The sequence below is a fragment of the Montipora foliosa genome, chromosome 5 (assembly GCF_036669935.1).
Source record: "Montipora foliosa isolate CH-2021 chromosome 5, ASM3666993v2, whole genome shotgun sequence".
Taxonomy (NCBI): Eukaryota; Metazoa; Cnidaria; class Anthozoa; order Scleractinia; family Acroporidae; genus Montipora; species Montipora foliosa.
This window is the reverse complement of record NC_090873.1, coordinates 2,109,763-2,133,990: the sequence shown is the minus strand read 5'-3', so window position 1 is coordinate 2,133,990 and position 24,228 is coordinate 2,109,763. Positions and strand designations below refer to the sequence as shown.

General features: G+C 38.6%; 1 protein-coding gene across 4 annotated transcripts in view; it reads right to left on the bottom strand.

Moving 5' to 3' along the window:
• Window positions 1-1,145: 1,145 nt before the first annotated feature.
• The window catches only part of LOC138002844 (GRB2-related adapter protein-like), a 23,936-nt gene continuing 853 nt past the window's right edge, over window positions 1,146-24,228 (bottom strand). For 2 of the 4 annotated variants that reach the window (XM_068848823.1, XM_068848822.1), the window contains exons 3-4: window positions 3,253-4,242; window positions 1,146-1,565 (exon numbers count right to left, since the gene is read on the bottom strand). In XM_068848823.1, coding sequence (XP_068704924.1) covers window positions 1,357-1,565; window positions 3,253-4,242 — 1,199 coding nt within the window. In that variant the 3' untranslated portion in view covers window positions 1,146-1,356. Of the gene's footprint in view, window positions 1,566-3,252; window positions 4,243-8,123; window positions 8,264-11,285; window positions 11,395-24,228 lie in introns of those variants that run through there. The other 2 variants (XM_068848824.1, XM_068848826.1) reach the window with 2 other exon arrangements.

The following is a 24,228-nucleotide window of genomic DNA, read 5'->3' as shown; positions in this document are numbered from 1 at the left end:
AAAAGCAGTGAGGTCTGTATCAATACACTGAACAAACAACTGCAAAATGGCCTATTCCCTCAAATCGATTCAAGATGGCAATATGTATTGCGGATACAGGGCTCCCATTGTCCAAGACAAGAACAGCGGCTCTTGCTGCACTCCCCGTACGTGCGTTTTACATTTTGATACATTTCGTCTCTGTTCACGTCCTGGCCACGACGTCAAATAATTAAATTTGCAAATTGAGGTTATACGGAGGACGAAAGGACCGGCCGATAAATAATCAATTTTCTCTCCAATCATAACTACCGCTCATTCCAATAGACCTTTTTACCGATACGGCGGCCATTTTGATTTCTATTGTTTCGAAAGACATTATGGGATGCCCAGGGGGCAAATTAATATGTATTTGCCCCCTGGGCATCCCATTATGGCTATTCGAAACAATAGAAATCAAAATGGCTGCCGTATCGGTAAAAAGGTCTATTCAATTCCGAGAAAGTTTATACACACTGTCTGTGCCGAATGATTTAGACTAATCGCGAAATGATTTCGGCCGGAAGTTCTATTTTTTTAACGTTTCCATGGCAGTCGAAGTCGTCCTTGCTCGAGTTCCCGTCATGCAGTGCGGTCAAACTATATTGTTTAAGTCTAACCCCCGCAATGCCTCATTTCAAAATGGATGCCGTCGCGATAACACAAAAACAGATTCCATGTTTTCAGAATTGCAGCGTTTTCTACGTTAACTGTATTGATTCTGCAGTGGAAATTGACGAGGCACCGAGCGATTTACCATTTATTAGTTTCAGAATGCTTATTGGGTATGCTAACTTTCCAGACGAATTAAAGAACAGAAGAATGGTTCTATTTCTAAACACAACCGACAAAGAAGTCCTTTGTCGAAGGGCTAACGCTCGAAAAACGGCGTCAGCTGATAATATCCTCCAGGTGGTCAACTTCATTTTATCGACCCAGTTAGTAGTAACGAATGTCCGTGATCAAACCAACTGAGCCACCCAATGGGCAGCGGTTACGCCCCTTGGGATAAACAAGGTTGTGAAATCCCCTAAACCCGGGCAACGCCCAGACCCCCACTGTTCCTATCCGGATGTTTCTTTCTCTTGGATTATGTTAAGTTTTTTCGTAAATAACGAGTCACTCACTTTAAATGTTTAAGAGTCAAGAGCACTTTAATAAGTGTTTTAAAAAGCTCACTTAGAATTAAGGATAATTACCATCAAGACCGTCAACTGACGGGATTCACTACAAGTAAACTCTCGCAAATTGTCGTGGTTGCAACCTTTCGTTATAATATATTAACTTTCTAATAATATAGCGACTTTACAAGTGTGATATTACATTTGTCACATGGTTCTAACACCACGTACTCCATTTTGAATCCAGATAAAAGTCGTCCCCATACTCCTTATCCATGCCACGTGGTGCGTTACATTCAGAGTCTGAGTCAGAATCTTCTATGACGTAACTGTGAATAGTGCAAAGAGGTTCTTGGAATCTAACTTGGTTTATACTGCCTTCGGAGCTTCCGCTTGCAGTGCTGTCGGTACTTCTTGGTGTGCTCTCTGGAAAAATAAATAAAATACGTCTGAAATCCATAACCCAGTCTCAATCCGCGATGAAATGCCGACCATCAGGTTACATGATATTATCTATTTTTAGAACGCCTAATGTTGGACTTTTTGCGAGAAAAAAACAAAAGTCATTGCGTTCCGTGCCCGATCCATTTGGGAGTTTAAGAAACAACGAAAACTGCGACAACGAGAAGGCCAGAAAGCAAAGAATACCACTAGTTTAAAGGAAGAAATGGTCGTGCTGCAAGTGCGACCCGCATTTTTTCTTCGTTGTTCTCCGTAAGGCAAAAACTTGAGCGTACGACGCTAAATCGTTCCTTCTTCATCTTTACTTCAAGACCGCTCATACCAATCCGTTTATGGATACTTCGACCGGGCCATTTGTGCAACGTTAACAAAATGGAAGAAGAGCGAAATTCTTGAGAAAGCGCAAAATGTAATTTCTGACGGTTGAATGATTAAATGAATTAGTCAGACATTAATATTCTTCACGATAGAGAGGCACCTGGGGTATCATGGGAGCTCAGCGCTAGGAGTAATTTAGGATTTTTAGCGGAAGACTTTGGCCTTTGGCTATTCTACAGTCGTGGACGAAACTCGTAAGGAAAATGTAGCACCACCATAAAATGATCATTCCCTAATTAGTCTGTGTGATAAAAGATTAAAATCTGCTTATCCCCCCCCCCCCCTCTTCCCTCCAATGTTGGTTTTGGTAATCACATGATTTCGAGTGCAATTTGGAATAAATAAGCACGACTAAATTTTTTCAAAGACGACCAAAATTGAACGAGCCCGTAGGCGAGTGCAATTTGTAGTCTTTGAAAAAATTTAAAAGTTCTTATTTATTCCAAATTGCACGAAAAAAATTATGTGATTGCTTATTAATAATATACATGAAAAATTCGAGATGGTTAAGCAGAAGAAACGCACGCGTATCATGCAATCATGGAAAAATAGCGTCATAAATTGTGCTATCCTGGGCGGGCGCTTGGTTTGAAAACAAAAGATTTGATTGGTTCTGACCAAACCCTATTGTTTATTAGCCAATCATAATCTACAATTTCGATGTGTAATTTGCACTGGTATTACACTTTTTGCACTGGTGTAATAACACTTTTTGCACTGTTACACTTGAACTGCACTCATGTATATTCATGTATATTTCATGTATATTATAAGGAAGGAAACGGCCAAAGGCTTGCACAGAATTCTGCACCACATTATCAACATTGGTATGAGGGGGATGTAGTATATTAACGTCCAAAAACCTAGCACATGGCGTCGACTTAACACAGCAATGTCACATGACCAACTAGACTCCAAGACACCTCAGGGGGGAAGTGCTACTATCAGAAGGTGTTTTCAGTTCCGGTGTTTGGGCTAAGTTGGCTGGTTTGCGTGACGCATCCCTGGAGCAGTTAACGTCAAGATTCAAGCCCACTCTCATCGCGTAGAAGGCTGCGGGTACCACGTTCCGCCGTGAATTTTGTCAATTTGTATGGCATAATATAATAACTAAAAAAGGTGGAGACGAGGACTGGAAATGCGCTCTGGCCAACCTAGCTCCCTCGCCTTTTTCCGACGAATCTTGGGCAGAGAAAACGAATTATGCTCTGGCCAGTACATTAGCAGAGTATCCCGTAAAGTAAGCAATTTACATGAGATAAGTTGAACTTACCGACTGATAAGCGAACTGCTTCAATTGACACGTAAGAACTCGGAATAAATCCTTCTTTTCCATCAGATCGTAGAACCCACCACCAATCCGCGTCATCTCTGTTAAGTACAGTAACAACCTCTCCTCGTCTCACATCAACATCATTCTCGTCGGATGCGCGAAAATCAAATACGACCACGACAGCTTCGTTTTCAAACTTACGAAAGTGCGTCACTTGAGCTTTCTGGCGCCGACGAAACGTCTCCGGAGCTCTCCGATCCCAACGAATAAGCTGGGAAACCATCGACGTTGTTCGGTTGTCATCAGACAAGTCCTCGAGCGACGACGACAAATTACGCGTTCGCGAGTTGTACTTGGTGCCGCCAACGAGTGATTCATCGCTGCGACAACGCTGCAGGGACGAGGAACAAAACTGTTCTCTTAAATCTAAAAAGCTGTCTGCGTTAGTCAAACTATGTGAGTTATACCTGTGAAGAGAACTGTTTTCCTGCGTTAAGCAATCGTCGTGATAATAAACTCTAACAGGCCTAAAGTTTCTTTCTCCGTTTACACGCTCAACGTCAGAAGAAAACACTCCGCTCGTGCTAAAGTCATTCTTGCGAAGCACAGTACAGTAATTAAAAGGTATATATCCTCGTTTTCCCTTGTTGTTCACCGCAAACACTTTGCTTTTCACTCTGTAAAGAAGCAAGAGTATTTCACCCTTTTCGGCTCTCAAGTCGATAGGATCTACAGCATCATATTTCCACAACACTCTTGCTTTGATATGAGCAGGGTGCGCCGGTGTGGCTGCTGCAAGTTTAGTCGCCAGTTCAGTTTTTGCTATGTCAGGGAGTGAGAATGAACTTTGAATCCCTGGACTGTAAACTTGGCTGATGCCGCTGTCGCTGTCATCATCCTCATCAACCTTCGTTTGTATATCGCCCCCTCCTGGTAAGAGTGGCTTCAGTGTTTGGATTTTTTTCTTTTTTGCCTTTTTCAGGGTGTACACTGCAAATAATGAAATAATAATTGTGAGGTTCCATACAAATAGTAAGTCATTGCTCTTTTTTCAGGTTTACAAGACATGAATAAAAACGGACAACGCTTCCCTAAACCATTCTTCAACTTGGTCGTTTTGACTAGATCTTGGGCCCGTTTCTCGAAAGTCCCGAAACTTTACGGGCCATTTTCGGGTGTCACAATTCCCTCCGTATCTCAAGAACGGAGAGGATTTAAGTCGTCAAACATCACAGTCATTTCGCTTTTTGTTACTTTGAAAACATGCAAAAAGATCGGCTTTCGAAAACAAGTGGTTGGCCCTTTCACAAATGGCTTTTCGGGCCCGAAAACTTTTCGGGACTTTCGAGAAACGGGCCCCAGGTCTGGCTACAAAGAGGCAGCTCGACTAGCATATCAAATATTCAAGTTAAAACGTTTTTCTATGCAAGATCATAGTGTGGTACTTCTCAATGGTTTTTGGGCTCGATTTCTGCCGCTTACTCGGACCGGGTCATTTCCCGAATCATCGACTGGTTATTGAGCTTAAGTAGTTTTACGTTAAACTTGACAACCAGCCATCTTCAAAGCTCGAAAGCGCATATTATTTGTAACTGTCTTGATGTTTTTTCAGTCATTTAGATGTAGAACCCACACATACAAAAGAGTACCAATTTACGTATAGAGTGGTTTTCAATTGAGTACCGCAAAACCAAAACCAAAGTAATTACTTTGGCCAATCAAAAAGGACGGAGACAATCCGGTAAAACAATGAAAACTCGAAGAAATTACTCGTAGCCGACACAAACGGTGGGAAAATGTGCGCGCGCGAGCTACGATTGGTTTTGGTTTCACTTCTGATTGGTTGACAAAGTGGCGCGAGAACTTTGAACCAATCACTGTGTGAAGTGAATGGAAAAACCAAAGCAATTCGCTAATTACTTTCGACACTCAATTAAAAACCGCTCTATCAATCAGGAGCCCATAACCTGGAGCCTACAATTCCAATATTATGGAATTTAAGATCTAAGACGGCGACGTCGAGGAAAACGTCACCTCAAAATATAACTTGGCTCTATCATAAGTCTTTCGCGATTATTCAGTCTCGTTCACGTCCTACAATGTGGGTGCAGTATCCTAAAAATAAATTGGAAAGAGCGGGTTTCAAAGATTTTCTGCTATATGCTTACGTTGTCGACAAAACCTCAAATTTGGTGATTTCACGTCGTCGTTATGCAGAGGACCGCTACTAAGAGATACTTGCTAAAATCCGTGCTGCACGTGCAGCAAGTTTATTTACGCCCTTTTAACCAATGATATTACTGTTTTGTGGTGATGTCGTAGTCGTAGCCGTCGCCTTTTCGAAAATTCTGTACTAGGTCTATGGGACGGCATTTTCATTTTGAACGAGTGACTATTCTCGATCCCATGGATAGTAATTTCTCATGTAAGACTTGTGATTAGCTGGAAAGGTCTGGTTTCGAGGGGAAATCAATTCTAAAAATAACTCGGTCTGTAAAAACGCCGTTCCACAAATACAATGAAGTTAGACGTTTCTAGTCATGGCCATGTGCACCAGTATCCATATTTAAGAATTTAGTGGTGATCAAAGGGAAAGAGTTTTTAAACAACGTGCAACCCTTTACACCAGGATGAGTACATTTAACGTAACCGACCACTATTTTGAAGACTACTTCTCTTTTGGTGAAATGATTTCTGTCGAGCTAGATACGTGATCACTTTGTCTAGATATTGCCACCCAGTTGTTTATTTAAACTTCTTGACATCGTTGTTACCATCGCAACAAATTTTTTCAAGTTCAAGGGGAAGATAACTGTTCACAAACGATGACTTTTTTTTTACAGTCAAAGGTACCGGCCAGTGGAACAGAAGAACCTTTTGATTGGACGGCCAATAAATTTAAAAACACTACACGTGTACTTTTCTTTAAGGACTAAATGAGATGGCAATCGCCATGTCCTTCTGGAAGGGTGAAATAAGTTGAGCAAATCTTCTGCTTTATTCAAATTCTGGGTAGCAAAAATTATTCCATGGATCAGCGCTCAGTTCGCTTATTAATATTCCAGTCGATAGATTAGAGCGGTCATGAATTCCGTGATTCTAGTTCAAAGACAGGCTTTAAACGCTTCTTTAAAACTGCTTAAGTTGAATGAGTGTTTCATTATAACATTAATTTAAAGTTAGATTGTTTTACTATTGACAAAATTGTCCTGGATCAATATCTGTGATCCTTTTTCTAACAAGCTCTTTAAATCGTTTTCCCCCTACAGTTTTCAGTGACAATGCCGAATTTCAACATTAAAGGCAAGTGCAAGTATGCAGATTTAGTTATATTTAAAGAATAAAGATCTTTACAGTTGTGTTTGCTATTAAGATTATAGCATCCGATGCTTTTCGACGAAACGAAATGCTACAAAAATTAAAACTCGGGACTTTGGACTGCGAGGTTGATTCGAACATTCTCGCTCTGATACAACGCACAGTGCGAAAGGTCGTGGATCCGACACAATACTCAAGAGTTTACAAATAGATGACAATAACGTGTTTTTTAAACGTGTTTTTTTTTACTCCTCGAAATAGTTAAGCTTTACTATTATTTGGGACAAGGATGATATGCAGTTGACCCCAACCTCTTTCTTCATAAACTCTGTGCAGCCCATACACCTCTCGCAAAGAGTCTGAGGGAACGACGTTCTGTCCTATAACACAGCTTTTCAAAGCACATTTGAATATGTTTACCTTCAATTGGAAATCAATCAGCTATAAACAAATATAACTAATATAGTAAATCGTTATTTTTGCATAACGTAGATTTCAAAATACAGGGAGACGGATAATTTCACGGACCAACTTATAGAACTGCACTATTGACTAATTTTGAAAATTAATAAAAGTGAAAAGATAAACCACTATGGCTCTCAAAGCCGGAATAAAATCACCGACTGAACTCAACTGTGGATAGTGTGGTGGTAACCTAAATGCTCTCACCCGTGATTTACAAAACGTTGATTTATTTTGGTATTGTAACGGCTATCACAGTTCAGTTTCCAGAGTTTGTTAGTAAGTAATCCTGCTACATACACTTGTCACGCTGTGAGAAACACCACCTCAAGGATCAAGAAGAATCAACTTCACGAGTGAAAGTGGTAGGCGCAGAATCATGTGCTCAACGAGATGCGGTGTCGACATAAGAGTAGAGGCGAAAAAAAATATCGAGATGGTATCCCTTTTGAGGAGTTTGACGGCTGAGATATTGTAGTGCAACAGTGCAAAAAAAAAAAAAAATCACTGCATGGCGCTAAAATTGCTTTATTTTTAGATTTCACCCAGAACGGAAAATTAAAACACGTTGTACAGCATAATAAACAACAAAGTAGACAAGCCAAGTACCGCTTAGTAGCTTTCATTTAAATGGTCACACTTTTATGATTTTATCAGTTTAGAACCACCTTGTTCAGTATAATAAACAGCATCATAGAGACGTATTACTCAGTAGCTTTCATATGAATGGTCACACCGTAGTCTCTAGACTTTGCTAACCATGTATCTTGCATAAACAAGACTATAAATCAAGTATTTCCCAGAAGCTGCTTCAGTTCGAGTAGTGACTCTATGACTGACCTACAGCCGTGCAAATCAAAATCAAGAACTACCTTGTACAGCAACATAGGAAATTATTACTAAGTTCTATATCTGTTTCATTTGGTCACACTTCAATTCATAGCATTTCATCCACAGGCCCAAAAGTTATGAGATCATGGATAGCCGCCATCTTGTGCAGCCTCATAAACAATACCAAAAGAGAGGACTGCTCGATAGCTCTCATTTGAATAGTAATTTTAGGGAAAAAAAATAAATCGAGGAATACCCACCAACAGCGAGGCAGCACATTGCATCATAATCGGAGAAAAAAAGTTAAGAGAATGTAGTTGACCAATGCTCAACACTATATGGAACTGCAAGCCTTTTCTTCAATAAAAGACGACCGAATATGAAAGCTTCATAATAGCTTCCAGGAGGTCTAGACAGATAACTATTTCTAGACTCGATGCTTAAATATTTCGTGCTTAATCCAAACTGTCACGTGACAATGTATGTGAGTACGATATCTATGTTCTGCGCAAACGCGACATGTTTCATCAAAGAGCCATTAACTTCTCCCATATGTCCTCTTGCTGGAGTAAAATTTACACTTGAATGAAAGAAGATAAATAAAAAAGGCGATCGCATGTAATAGATCACACAGCCTAATTTTCATTTTTCTTAACTTATTCAAATCTTAGAACTCTTGTTATCTTAACAAACAAGTGAAATAAAATACTTTTTTGACAACAATCAGATTGCTGTCTACTACGCTTTTGAGGGGCCTTCAGAAAAACTGTCGAACTACCTATAATGCTCCTTTTGCAAAAATAAACTGAACGTTGCTCTGGGTTCTTAAAGGTTTCAAATATTTTACGTTTCTCTATTAGCGTTTTAATCATTGACGACTTCAGCAATAGTTTTTAACTACTTTTCGCTAAACCTCGGGTTGCATGGCCAAATAAATGGCAGTATAGGTTATTTCTTCGATTTAACTCCGGTCTAACGGTCTAATGACAGTGGCGGATCCAGGGGAGGGGCCCGGGGAGCCCGCCCCCGCCCCCTTATTTTTGGACCATTGCCACCAAACTGTGAAAGGACAAAAACAAAATGTTTGAGAGCGGGCCCCCACCTTACTTCCAGGTCTGAATCCGCTACTGAATGAAGCGAGACCAGAAGTTTGTCGACAAATTCAAGAGTAATGTCTCTTCATGGGTTGAAAATGAAGAGGTTTACAGAGACAGTGAGTCTACCAATATTACTGTATTACTAACAGTTTTAAATCAATCTCGAGCGCTCGAAACAACATACAAAAAAATCTAGATCTTATCTAAACATCAAAAGCCAGCGACACTGATTTAGATTATTCTCTGTGTTTTCAATTTATATCAGCTTTCCGAAGAAACCCACAGGCCTCCTATCAATATGTTGATATCTGCTTGGCTCCCGCACTACTCACTATCCGTTGAGTGGTAGCCGGACCGCAAATAAAGAAAGAGATAGCTGCTTTTTGGAGACCAACATCGTCAAGAAATAATGGGTAATATTATAGATGGCCTTAGCTAGTTCCCCCAGGCTAAAAGAATTACTTGATCTCCTTGACTATCAGTCACCTCAAGTTGTGAATTCGGTATTTTAGCCAATAATTATATTAGGAATGCAATCCGAAATGGCCAATGAGAACACAAGTCGAATGCATGCAGTCACGAGAAGCGCGGGAAAAAGATTGAGAGCGAATCACATGATTGAATTCTGTTTGGCTTGCTATTGGTTGAACACTTGACAAGTGTGCTAAACGTTAATTTGGCGAAATACTACTGAACAGATAGCGCTGGGCTCTCTTACAAGTCCCGCGCGCCTTGGGGACACCATCAACCGGAAAGAACTTAAGATACCGTATAAAAGGTACCATGTAGACCTATTCAAACAGTAAAACTGGCACATAATAAAAAGTGCTACTGTATTTATAATAATTGTTCAGCACAAATGTTGTTGCCTTTACAACCTTTCCTAAAACATATATTCAAGGAAGTTATAATATTGGTCGACAGGCCAGGTTGATTTTGCAAAAACATCAAGGTGTAACATTGTTACTTTATAAACATTATCTCTTAATTATTGAGATGGTTTCATAAAAATCACGAGTTATTTTTTTAGAAGTTTCCAGAAAGTTAGCGCGGACCTTCTCTACTAGGTCAAAAAGACATGGATAGGACACGTGATTATTTACGTTTTTAGCAATTTTAGTTGCTTATTAAAATTATTTTAGTCTTAAAGCCAGTATCGTGCAAAGCGGACATAACATGAATATATATAAGCATCCGCTGTATTGCTGCAACTATCTTCTGTATGTTAATATTGAAAATTATTGCTTTAAAAAGAGCGGAAATAGAGAAATCCGTTTGACAAACGTTAGCTTTTTTTTGCGTGCGTGTGTGACAAAATTTTGAATAGCTCTATTTGAAAGGTATAGACACAAAAAGTTTGGTATGTTTAATCCGTCCAATTTTAATAACAATAAATGTCTTCTGCGTGACGCACTTTTGTATGTCTGTTTGCACGTACGAGGAAGCGAACTTTAACATGAGCAAGATTTTATATGGCCACATACTAGTTTAAAATCTCTCTACAATATTTTACGTCATTAAATACTTTTCAAGTTCAATAAAATTTAAACACCTTTAAGGCTAATTATCTTTATTTTAATTTTCAGTATTTATATTTTTGACATTTACTCCAGACTTGAATATTTTTTTATTAAATACAATCGTTGAAAACGCAGCTAGTTCTCGCTTTGCAGATTGAGAATGTTCACATAATTTTTCAAACACCTTTTATGAAATATCACTAAGTTTTAATTAAAATGTAATAATATTCCTTTCTTTGAAACCATTTGTTATAGTTTAAGGAATTTGCAAATTGCCATCCTTATTTGCAAGTGCTTTTTGTTTGGCTGAAAATAAGAATCTTCGTTCTTCGTAAATATTGTTTACGGAGTAAAAAGCGATTGAAAGCTAATATCGCATCTACAAACATTTTGCAGGTCTTGGGCCATTATGATATGATGATTTATTACACTTCTCGTAAGTTTTTCTCAAGAACTTGAAGTACTTTGTTCACTTTTATTCCTCTGGGAAAAAGGAAATATATACAAACTTGTTATACTACGATCTCTTTCCCGCTGTACAATTTCAGCTTCATTCGTCAAGATAATCGACAACTGAGGCAAAAGTCTTTAAGTTCAAAAACTCACTCGATGAGTACATGGCATACACGAAAGCTTAACACTATCCGACAATTTTACGAAAATTTATTCCGATTAAAATATTTTAAAATCTATCAAAAACTTTGAAAGGTATGATCTTGCAAAAATATGGGGCCGGGCAAGTTGAGAGAAACTTGTACAAAACCAACGATGGCTTGATTATTTGTTAAATAGTTATTCCTCTTACCGTTGTCTGGAAAATCATTTTCGATATCCATGTTGTCCGGTACTTTGTCCTCCGCAATTTTCAAAAGAAATTCACAGTTGCTTTACTCACAGCACTAATTCAAAATGCGTCAAAAGTGACAGGGGAGGGAAACTTATTACAATTTAATTGTTGTGTTCCCGCGTGCTTTAAAGCTTGAATTGTTTCTATGGTTACCGCAGACATTTGACATATCTTTGATCCAGCAGGGGAGGCGGGCTCCTCATAACGTGATTGGCCCATGTTGGCAATGTTGGCGTTCGAACTAATGACTCCCAAGACATCCCCTGCAGCTGCTGAGTGAAAATGGGAGCTCTTTACTTCTTTTAACTCTTCTATCGTCGCTGGAACAAATAGCTGAAAACAGAGCTTCGCAGGACGTGGGAGTGCAAAGCAATAAAAATAAATCACTGGATTGTGTTAAAAGTTTATCGAAACACGAATTCAGAGGACGCCTTAATATTTTCTACCCTCTCTAAATTAATTCGACAAACTTCCGCATAGCAAAGCAAACTCCAGCAGGTGTAGAGGTTTGTGACATCTACAGCCACAGAGCAATATTAACTATCAAAAGACCATTTTCCTTTTAATTTCACAATTCTTAATCAAGTATTGGGATGAATTTGAGAGAACACGATTAAGCTTTGAATAGGTTTTAAAGCCGCCTTTTACAACGAAAACAAGGGTATTAGTTTTCTAATCAGACGCGCAAACACATTAAAATGCTAAAACCTTCAGTTATTGTTGTCCATCATTTTCTCCTCCTGCCATTATTTTCATTGCTTAGCTAATGTAATTCACAAAGCATTCCTTGGACTTTTAAACACAAAAGAGTACAAAGAAGAACGCAGCATTTGTTTCGTGCACGCTTCTTAATTCCTCAACCTTCAACAAGATTTAAACCAAAGAGAAAAATCAAATGAAAGGTAGTTCGTGCTTGTACATTTATTATGGAGCTTTAGCAGTGCGTTTGCTGCAAACGGCAAACGGCGAACGCCAGCACGAAATTTGCGTTTCACCAAAAAACAACGAAGTTTGTTTTATCTTGAATCAGATCTACAGGTATCGCAAATTTTTAAAGAGAGGGACAAGTTTCTCCTTACGAAAAAGCAAGGCAAAAGAGGTTAGATTTTCTGCCTACCTCCGTTCGATGAATAATAATGTACATTTGGGCGACACTTCATAATGAGATGCACGCGGCTTTCAATAAGCGTCACGAGGTGTCGCCTCACTCACGTCTCAGAATACAGACAATTAACGTCACAAAGTGTCCCTCAAGTAATGCTCCTCAAGTAAGATAAACTGCTGCATTTACTCGGCTGAGCTAAAAAACAATGCTAAGCTTTACCCTTACCTTCTTGTTAGGAATAGGTAGGAATTGATTAGACTCAAAGTATTTCAGTAGGTGGTGCCGACCTTGCTTGTTTGCTCAATGACCATTTCGTCAACGTTAGTGCTGACCTTCCCAGTTTGGATACCTGTTCCTTAATTGCACCGGAACTCGTGTCAACTATTAACTCTACTGAGGTGTGTAGCAAATTAGTGAAGGTCTGCGCTTTCAAGTCAAGGGCCCAGACGGCATCCCGAACCGTATTATCAAGGAATTCGGTCATGAACTAGCTAATCCTCTTTGCAGAATCTTCAACTCATCCCTGACGTCAGGTGTGGTACCAACGGATTGGAAATTCGCTGATATCATTCCGATCCCTAAGGGACAGCCTGCTACCTGTGAAGACGAACTTCGACCAATAACTCTGACTGCTTGTCTCTCCAAGATTCTTGAAGATTTCTTTGTGAAGTGGAGGTTGCAAAGATATCGGGCACAAGATCGACCCTCAGCAATTTGGCAGTTTAAAGGGCGCTTCGACATTATTAACAATTGTCTGAAGGCTCTAAATGCACCGTAACACTATCTTAGGATTTGTTTCATTGACTTCAGTAAAACGTTTGACCATAACATCCCGGTCAAGAACATCCTTTTATTGGGGGTTCGACAACCGATTATACCAGGAAGTATGTTGATGACGTAACTGTCTCCGAGGTCCGGAAAGCGCAAGAGTCGTCATCACTGCAAGCGGACTTTGACGAAATCAGTTGATGGGCAGAGCGTAATGATATGAAGCTCAACGGCAAAAACTGTAAAGAGATGACAGTCGGCTTCCTTCGCCACTGCCAGAAAACCCGCATCAATGATCGTTTACTCGACAGTGTTTCGTCATCCAAGGTCCTCGGTATCACACTCAACAATCAGCTAAGGTGGAATGACAACGTGGATATCATGGTAAAGAAAGCCTTCAAGCGACTGTATATTCTACGCGTACTTCGCCGTTATGGGGTTCCTCCGGCTGATCTGCGGTTGACCTACTTCTCCCTTGTCAGGAGTACCCTAGAACACGCTTACGCAGTCTGGCACACCTGTCTGCCAATTTACCTTTCATGAAAAATCGAAATGGTACAGAAAAGGGCTTTGCGCATTATTCACCCGGAAATGCATTATGAGGATTCCCTGCTCAATTTACAATGCAGTCGCCTCGATGACCGAAGATCCAGCCTGTGCCTAAAAACTCTAAAGAAGATCGAAGAACAGGTCTCTCGCCTCCACCATTTGCTCCCTGTGTCACGCGGGAGCTCCCACGGTCGGGATCTCCGAAACTCGAACAGGTTTTCACTACCGAAATGTAGGATTAATAGGTACAAGATGAGCTTTATCCCAGCTATATGTTACAGTCAACGCTAAATTTCCTTAATGGGTTTTACTATCCACGTTAATGGCTCCATCATGCTTTCACAAATCCTGAGATCTATACAATACAATACATACTTAATTGACCGCTCCCCATAGGGGCTTTTCAGGGCCAATGAAACACAACGAAACAACAGAATAGAACAACAACAACAATTGTTAAGAATCCCAACTGGCCGGAGGCAAACCAGTTGGCTATTTACAAGTGCAGCTGGGAAGTTGAACCAGGGACTACCAGGATCAAATTCAACCAGTGGTCAGAGCGGGTCTTGAACCCGGGATCTCCGGATCTCAAGGCAAGCGCTCTAACCACTGGGCTCGAGTACTCCACCATGGGTCACTAGAAGATTGAGCCAATTCGATTGCACATCGGAATGACCCCAGGGATCTTTTGAATAATTAGGGAAAAGACATCTGCAGACGGTTTGACTTTCTCGTCTTCTTAGAAAAGAACCATGCATCGTAGGCCTTATATGCATGGGACGTTAAGGACTCCACATACTGTTCGAAAAGAGTGCGGCGAGGACGTCGGGGTGTTGAGATCTGTCGGTCTTATTATTTTGGGGCTCCTGTGTTTACAAGTTGGTCATGTTGGATGGCAATACAATACAACTTCTCTTCGCAGAATTTGCATAACAATTATTCTGCGAGAGCGCGCTAGATATGAAATGATAGATAACCAACGAGGCGCTTAGCGCAGAGTTGGTTACAATCGTTTTTTATTATATAGATACTGATGAAATACAAGGATTTCTCCTTTTACTAAAAAATCATTATATTCACCTCGCGCAGTGAACATATCATTTTTATCTTTCACATGTGAGAATATAGCTGTCGTCATGGTAACGAACACGATTAGCGAATAAAACGCGAGCTTCCTCTTCATTGTAAGATTGTTCTCTACTACATTAACATTTTTATTGCAAAATTTTACATCATCATGATTTGTTTTTCATAACTTTCATATCTTGTTTCATGTTACACAACATGCGTGTTTTAGCGGTTGGTGACCACTTTTTCATCATCATGATTTCGAAAATGAGTAAAACAAGTTTATTCATCAATATCAATATCTATATAATAAACATAACATTACATGACCGCTTTGGGGATACGAATTTTATCTTCTCGTGCTGAAAGTATCTCTCACTCGTTTGCTTCGCTCACTTGTTAGAGATACTTTCTTTACTCGAAGATAAAATTCGTATCCCAGCGCGGCCATGTAATATCCTCTATATATATCCAGCAAGCCCGAGTAGAAAAATTGTTTTATTAAAAACTACAGGATCAACAACTCTTCCATGTTGATTTCTGCCTCGGTCAATTTCGGTCCAAAACGGCTTTTGTCGGCCATTTTTTCGCAGAGCTGCAAAAATGTTTTCAGCTCGCTAAATTGCTGATGCGTTCCTTGACCATATTAGGTACAGCAGGTATTTGAACTGATAGCCTGTGTTCGGCCAATGAAAATGCTGGAAATATGATATCCGTAGTTCAATTTTACATCGGAGAGACAGGGTATTATTCTTGCTAACCAACATGGCCGTCATGACGTCACATGCAAAGCAGCGAAAATTTCGAGTCGAGGAAAAAGTGGTCTTTTGCAAATGTAGCAAAAATTGAAAAAAAGAAACTATTCAAAAATTGTCTTTTTGCGTGTATTTAGAGCGGTTTTCAATTGAGTGTCGAAAGTAATTAGCTAATTACCTTGGTTTTGCATTTACTTCACTCAGTGATTGGTTCAAAGTTCTCGCGCCATTTTTTCAACCAATCAGAAGTGAAGCCAAAACCAATTGTGGCTCGCGCGTGCACATTTTCCCGCGCTTTGTGTCGGCTACGTGTAATTACGTCGAGTTTTGATTGGTTTACTGGATTTGTCTCCGTCCTTCTTGATTGGCCAAAGTAATTACTTTGGTTTTGGTTTTACGACACTCATTTGAAAACCTCTCTATAAATTTTCGTTTTTATCTCATTACAAAAAAAATTAAACTTCTTATGAGTCACGCCTTGTTAATTATAAAGTAAGACTAATGTAAACTTAATTTGACAACAAATTTTCAGGTACGGCGCTGCAAAAACGTGAGATATCGGGTTTATGGATTAGGATTTATATACGGTACATATCGCAAAGTCTCATGGCGGCTTACCATTCTTTATCTGGGGTGAGATCGGACGTCAGCTCAGTAAGATATAAATCATAAAAGAGAAAACTAAAAAGTGTAAAATATAAAATTCTTTACACCTAAGATAATTCTACAAGATGTATCGATTTCAACTGATTTTTGTCTGAAAAGTTTGTTTGCTTTTATGTTCCTCGTGACATTCGTAAAGAGTTCCATATAATCTGCTGAAGGCATTATACTCAAAACTCCTTAAAACTGCTCGGAACGATATATCTATTTTGACGGCGCAAAGGGCATCCTGAAAATTGCTATCTAGTAGAATTCCTGATCCAGTCCTTTAAATTCCTTAAAGAACGATATTTCAGCCCTTGCATGGGTGGTCCTTTGGGAAGATTCTAGATTTTTTTGATACTTCTGAAAGAAGAGACATTCGAATTATCACTCGTACCCTTACAATAAACAGGTTTTTTGTTTATGTGTTTTTTTCTGGGAAATGGCCCAAATCTCAAACGGTAGCTAAGAAACAATGACTTTTTTTAACAGAAAGAGTATAAAATTCTCAAGTTAACGTTTGCTCGGAGACGGACAAATTTTGCCGAAACTGGCTCAAAACCTCAGTTGATAGCTGAGATACTAAGGTTCTTTTAAGAACCTTAGTATCTCAGCTATCAACTAAACCATTAAAATGGATTATTGGCTGTTTGATTAGTACTAAAAACAACGGCCTGACGATAACCATACGATCGCGGAAAGGTCGTATTGAAACGCAGGTTACCTAGTAACAACTTCTTACTGTTGACCTAAAACAGTTGAATCAAGTACACCATTTAGAGAATTACAGTAACCAAAAAGATGATTCCTTAAAAAAGCTGCCCCCGATTTTTCATGCAAAGACCGTACGTTTCGTTTTTTTGTCCTGAGAAATCGTATCTTTAAAGAGCTATCACCCTGCCTTTCAAAGATTACAATTAATCGCGTCACCAATGGCAAGACAAGACCTTTACCCTTTGGTACACAAGAAAGAAATTCCCAGGTGTTGAAATTAAATAGAGAAAAAGCGATATTGGCTTCCTAAAATAGCTGTGGAGTTAAAGAACAGGAAGCCAAATTACATAAAATAAATTACACTGCTTGGGTGGAAAACACCCACATAAAATGGAAGTGATACAAAACAACAACAACAAACTCACACACAATAAAAATCAACTAATACCTACCTAACAATTAAAGTAACTAAGTTACACGTGAAGTTGCAAATAAATCGCATAAGGCAAGGTACAGAAAACTACTGATACACCAAAACAGAATGAAAACAAAAAAAAAGAACATGCAAGAAAATTAACATTTACTTTGAAATTCTTTTTTAGATTGTCTTTAAATTTCTTAAAAGAAGTTTGTCCACACTTTGGGTCCCTGATTACTCTCGATAGAATGATAGAGTGCATTGGGCTACACGATACTTACAGTTACTAGTTTGAAAACTGACGTTTCTCTAGATATAATTTGAGGTGGTGAATATTGCCCGAGTAGCTGTCACATGGCTTCGGCTGAAAAATTAGACGATAGTTATTTAAATTCACATCTAGACCCTTAAGTTATTGCTCATCTCAGTAACTTTATGCTATTAACAAATTCCGGCAGCCAGCCGGCGTTAAGCTCGGTTTACAGGTGTCGACGATATGTTTATCTTACCGATAATCTTGCAGAAGATAACGTTTGCTACAGGCTTGCATTGTATGCTAGGGAGTGGCCATCGGGAAATCGCTAAGGAACGATAACAATTAACCTAAAAGATTGTCAACTCAGGGATGGGACGGTGTTTGTCGTTTGGGAAACCTCTCAGATAGAATGCGTACCACGATTTGACCAATTAAAGCGGGCCATAAATTCAATTGGAAAAAAAACCCGGGTACATGTAGTAACTTATGGAATGGCTCTCAAACTTGTTTATCACGTGGTCTTTATCAACTATACACTTCTTGTATGTCGTTAATAAATTAATGATTCGTCTCAGTTTGTACCCTAAAACGTCATGATTATTCAAAAGGACTAAACGTGTTCTCTCTCTGTTTTAACGAATAAGAAGGTTTGACAGTCCAATTAATCGGCTAGCTCTCCCTCATTCCACCGACCCCCTCCCCCTTGGAATCCTCCAACTTATAACCTAACATCTTCTTCAAACTAAACTTTAAATAAAATTGAAATTGGAGACATTCAACTGATGGAAGTCAATTCAAAAGAGATTTGAAAAGGATCTTAACTGAAAGGTGTGTCCACTTTTCGGAATACACGGCTCAAGAAACTGAAGGTCTTCAGTACCAAGGACTTACTTTTTGAAAAGCCCAAAATTGTAAGAAACACTAGCAACCGTTTTAGGGACATAACTGAAAAAAGGTCGAAAATGACATGGACTAATTTACTTCGAGAGAAAGTATATCGTGACAGTCTATCAGCTGAAGATAACTAAACCTCGAAGATTCATTGTTTACAATGAATTGTTACCTCTAAACAACTCGCTAGACGATGAAGTATTAAATATCAAATTAGGCTCGGAAACACGCCAAGAATGCTAAAAGATGCAATTATGATGCATGTAGCAAATGCATCATCGTACAACAAGATAAAGAAAATTAAGGATACCGTAAGGGATCGAAAAACAAATCCTTTAGCTTTATCCAGATGATCTGATTCTTTGGCACCATCCCGTCAACAATTTAGCAAAGGTCCGCGTTGTTTTACATTTTTATACATGGCGGATTATAGTTCGGCGGAACGAACTAAAAGGACAATTTAAAATGCTTTGACGATAATTAGCACACTGTTGTAACAACGAGGCTTCAGTTCTCTAAACTAACATGGTGTCTCCCATTCGCCTTTTTGGACTCTAAAAAAAGACGAAATTTCCGCCGGGCAAACATCAAGGTACAAAGGGCAAACTTATCTATTTGGCTCCTTCCAACAGGATGGAGTGGATTTCATGTTTTAAAACTGACAGACACAAAATCGAGCCACTCATTGACCGATTACGGTTACAATGTGAAAAGTGCTGTCCTGTCAAACTGCCTGTTTAGGTGGGCCAAATTTTAAAAATCGGCGAGTTCGCTAGAATTGTACGGTGCAATTATAGAATCATATGCGCATTTTGTAATATTGTATCGCCATAATAATATAAATTTGAAAGGAAAGCCAAAAACGACATCAAACCATTTGTAAGCTCAGCAAACCTATAGAAAAGGTACTTTAATACAATAAAAAAAGAAAATGTTTCTTGTCGAGCTGCAATTACCTTTAAAATAGCCTTTTTTCAAAAATTTCATGAAAGATGAAATGGCAAATGCGATTATGATTTTCGCGGTTCGCTGAAACGGACAGATGAAAAGCGAAATGGTCACGATCTTCTCTTCGTCATCTTTTAACAAGAAAGAAGATGTATTGAAACACAAAACTATATTGTTAGCTTAAAAACTGCCGCTGGAACGGAAGGGTTTTCCGGAATTACAACGCCAATAAGTGCGTGAGAAAATTTCAACCAAAGATGAACCTTTGGACGGATAATCCGAGGTAACACAAAACAAAAACTCATCACAGAAAGATTGTGAAAGGTTAGAACGGATCAACTTACATTAATGAGCAGGGCCGCCACAGCGACGAGAGCACTGGCCTCCCAACAACGTGGGGGTGGGTTCGGTTCCCAGACTTGGCGTCAAATGTGGGTCTCTATTATTAATATCTTTTTTTGTTGTATTTTATTAATATTTTTTTATTGAATTGAATTTACTCACAAAAACACAAATACAATTAAAGGATGATTTGAAATTACTTAAAAAAATTCAATCAAATACAAATTAAAGCTGTCTAAACAATAAACTACGTGGGTTTTTAACTAAGTATATTATGTACTAGTAACAATAATCTAGTGTAGAAATTTATATAGATAAAAAAATAACGAGAGTGAAGAAAATTACACTAAATTTATAGTGTTAGACAGTATATATAACGTTATTATATTATGTTCATCTGGCCATCAGCTACCAGATGGAATACAGTTATGTGATACAAATTTCTTTCACTTAACGTCGTGAAAAGTTCGCTTACCAATTGATTCAGCAACCGTAGTTTCAATTTGAAATATTGAGGCTACTTTTGCCAGATAGATTTTTAGCGAAGGAGGACAACCTTTATTTCGGCAGACGTAAATATGTTGTTTGCCAGGATCAAGAAATGGTTGGGTAAATGAAAATCTGCTTGCCTTTTCCAGAGTCCGGAAATTTTGTCGATCTTTGATAATGCTTTGACTTTTATACCTATCATATTAAACCAGTTAATTAAATCCTGCCAGAACCTGTTTGAATATTCGCATTCTATTAAAAGGTATTCAATAGATTCGCTTTCTCTTTTACAAAATGTACATAGAAACGAAGGTGCGAAGCCGATTTTGTGGAGAAACTTATTCGTCGCTAAATACCTATGTAACACTTTAACTGGAATTCGCGTGATCTAGAATCAATGGCCACTCGGAAGAGAATAAGATATACCTCTTTCCAATCCAGTTGATGATTGTATTTTTCTGAATATTTTAATTGTGCGGTTGGTATAATCTCGACCCTTCAACGGACTTCTTTGTAGATATTTTTCGAGATAGCTTCATCAAGACATATATTATTCCCATTGAGATGTAACTGAGCAGTATTGGAACATGTAGAATGATTTGGTAGTGGTTGCATGTTTTTAAGTGATGTCGCCACTGTGTTGGAATTGCGTCGATAATCGCCATTAAATGAAACTTTTCTTTAGGTGTAAATGATGCACTTGCCATAGTCTGAAAACCTGTGATAATCTCATTTCATTTTTCAGTCGTAACGGTCTTCAAAAACGGTCAGTGTAAAACACAGACTGCACAGGTTTTCTTAGTGCTTTTGGCTTCTCTGCCCAGAACCGGGAAAATGATTTTATGTGATTCTAGAGCACAGGAAAAGAGCTGAAGTTTGACCTGCTCCCAGTCGGAGTTCAGGAAACTCGGGTCCCAAATTCTCGACCCACTAAACAAGTTCTTAAAACTGACCACAACAACTTCAAACTTTGAATTACAGGCAACAATAATTGTCCGTTGTTTTTATCGACCGGCTCGGATATAGTCTTCAATGGATTTCAACTCAAGGGTATTTCTCGCATATTCAGTTTACCGCAAAAGTTACTCCATATGCCAACTACACGTTACGTGGTATGTTGAGTCGTAATGACATTCTTTCCGAGAACCAATTAAATGTAAATTAACTGTAGTTAATCCAAACACAAAATGTTGCATTCAACCTGGTATTTATAGCTTGAAGTTGAAAAGGTATGTTTAGCAAGAAATAATACAAAATACAATTTGAGTCATTTGATGAAACAGCGGCAAGAAACCCAGTTTGTCTCTTTGCAATGCCGCGATGGTGGCTTTTCATTCTTCACGACCAACAAATCCATTTAGTGGTCACCGAGGAATTTAACCTTTGGCGCTTTTCAAGAGCTTTGATCACAACACCTTGGACCTCTTAAAACTCGAATAAAGTTGAACGGTTCTATTTGAAAAACAGGAATGAGGCGTTTCTCCGGTGACTATCAATGGAGCAATGCGACTCTACCCATCAAACCACTGCAAAATTTTATACTATCATTGGTTTGAATTGTGTCTTTAGAATTCCAGAACAGACTCTTTGGTTTCTGTGATCCTAGCCTGTGACAATGCTCTTTTGTAAGTGTCGTGCCACCGGCGAGAGGATTCCTCTCGCGGCTTTGCCGCTCGCACGACACTTAAGAGTGCGTTCGATTGACCATATTCCGGAATAGGAATACGTAGAGTGATGATTTAAAACTGTATGTTTGGCGTTTTGGAGCAACAAGAATAATAAAGATATGTTTAAAATAGCATTTTAGCGGGTGTTTGACAAATTTAGTGTGAATTTCCGTAAAAACGAAGGATTTCTAACTTCTTTTCCATGTATTCCTTTTCAGGAATATGGTCAATCGAACGCGCTCTTACAAAAGAGCCTGCTAGCAGGCTACTGTGACCCACTGATCTCTTATTGGGTAACGTCGTTAGTGAAAATTACTGCAGGAAGCTTGCTGGTTGAAATCCTGACGGTCGAACACTCAGGGTTTTCAAAATAACTAAAGAGAAAGTTCTACTTCAGTAAGAGATCATAATCTCTTGACTTGTGTAAAAATATCTGAAAATGGAATACTGTTTAGTAAACTATTGGCTCTCCGTCTTATCACTTTTTATAAACTTTTAAGCTCGCAAGAGATGGCGGAAAAACAGTCTGTCTTTGCCTTCCTGAGTATTGCACTGTGTCTTGGCCAAAAAGAGTAGGGGAGATTATGCGTGGGCGTGTCGCCTTGTCAACGTTTTGCCCTTAATAAGATTATTAATTTTCCGTGATAAATTGCCAAACCCTTAAAATACTTGATGATGAAATGTAAAACGTCAGCTCAAGTGTCAGATTTGCTAAACAAAAGCCAATCCTGACAGCTAAAAGGTGTGTAAGCTGAAAGGAAGCATTAAGTGAATTCCGAAACATTTATTAGATGGTACAAGGAAATTCCAAAAATGAGAATTATCCGAACAAGGAAAATAACTGTTTCTGTTGACGTAAAGGAACACACAGTTTGAGTAAACCTATCAACCATATGGTACAAGATCATTTCACTTTAATTCGCTTAAACTTGTGTATGGAAAACCGTTTTTAATGATGTTTAATATTATATGCCCTTTAAATACAACGTTTTAAATTCAAACGATACATACGGTTAATTCTAGACGCAAAAGTAACATGAATCAGGAAAGCTTTGGTGAAATGCTTTCGCTACCTTTTAATAAAGAACTTTATGATTTAGCAAACATCTTTACTTTTCTTACACGTGAAACGGAAGCAGAATTATGCGTCCATCCTTAAACTGCCACCTTAAGTAAACACTGTTTAGGTCACTGTAAGACAAGTTTGCGATCAGTGCGTCAACAAGTCTGTGAAAAGGATGGTTGCAATAACTCCATCGATAATAAGTGTATACATGACTGTGAAAAACGAATTACTTCGAGCAAGCCTCGTTAAAAATAACATTTTGTATTCAGAGGTTAAAGTTGGGCGGTTTTTAACATTAATAGAAGCAAAAGAGAAGAAAAGATTTCGTCTCAAAATTGAAAGGAATTGAAATCTTTGATACTGCCAAGAAATAATAATGACCAAGAATCGCTGCATGGTTTTTGAAGAGCTCTTCAGCCGAAAAATAAGTTAATGATATGTGATAAAAAGTTATCTTTATCTGTATTTTCAAGGGTGCAAACAAACTGTTTTGTTTTGAAACTCGATTTCCAATGCAATTTGCCCCTACTAATCCATCAAACGTAAAGCAATAAAGTTTTTCTAAATACGCACCGAGAACATTGCTACCTCTGGAGATTTCAAATCGCAGCATGAAATTAACCCCGAAAAATACTTTTCAGGAAGTGCTAAACGACCCTAAACGCTCTGACGCAAAATCTGAAATGTTTCTTATGGCTTCCCGCTATAACGCGCTTCCAGTACGTGTTTCCTTTGAGAAAACAATCATAGTTTTAAAATAGCTACAAGATCGAACGGTTGTAGGTTTATAATTTTCATATTTTTATGCCGGCGCCAGCCATAATTTTTCCTCTTTTAATCACCAAAAGTATTTATTTCCATGTTTAAGTGAGTGCGACATTATTAGCAAGAAAAATTATTTCAGTCACTTCCGTAGAAATTCCTGTTTTTGGTTGCTTAGGGTATTTTATAGGAAGAAAATAAAATATATTTTCGATAAAACCATCCTAAATACTCGACGAAGTGATAAAAAAAAAATGTTACGACTGGAGACTAGAAAATATCTATTTCACTTGTCAATTAACCGTTCAATTATCAATCACAGCTCGAATAAATAACACGGTTTTAAGTTTTGTTACTGCAGAACGTCGAGATTTACAATGTGAAAATTAAAATACCATAATCACTATTAAACAAAACTGGTTTAGCCATTGTTGAGCCATAATAAAACTTGACTTTTT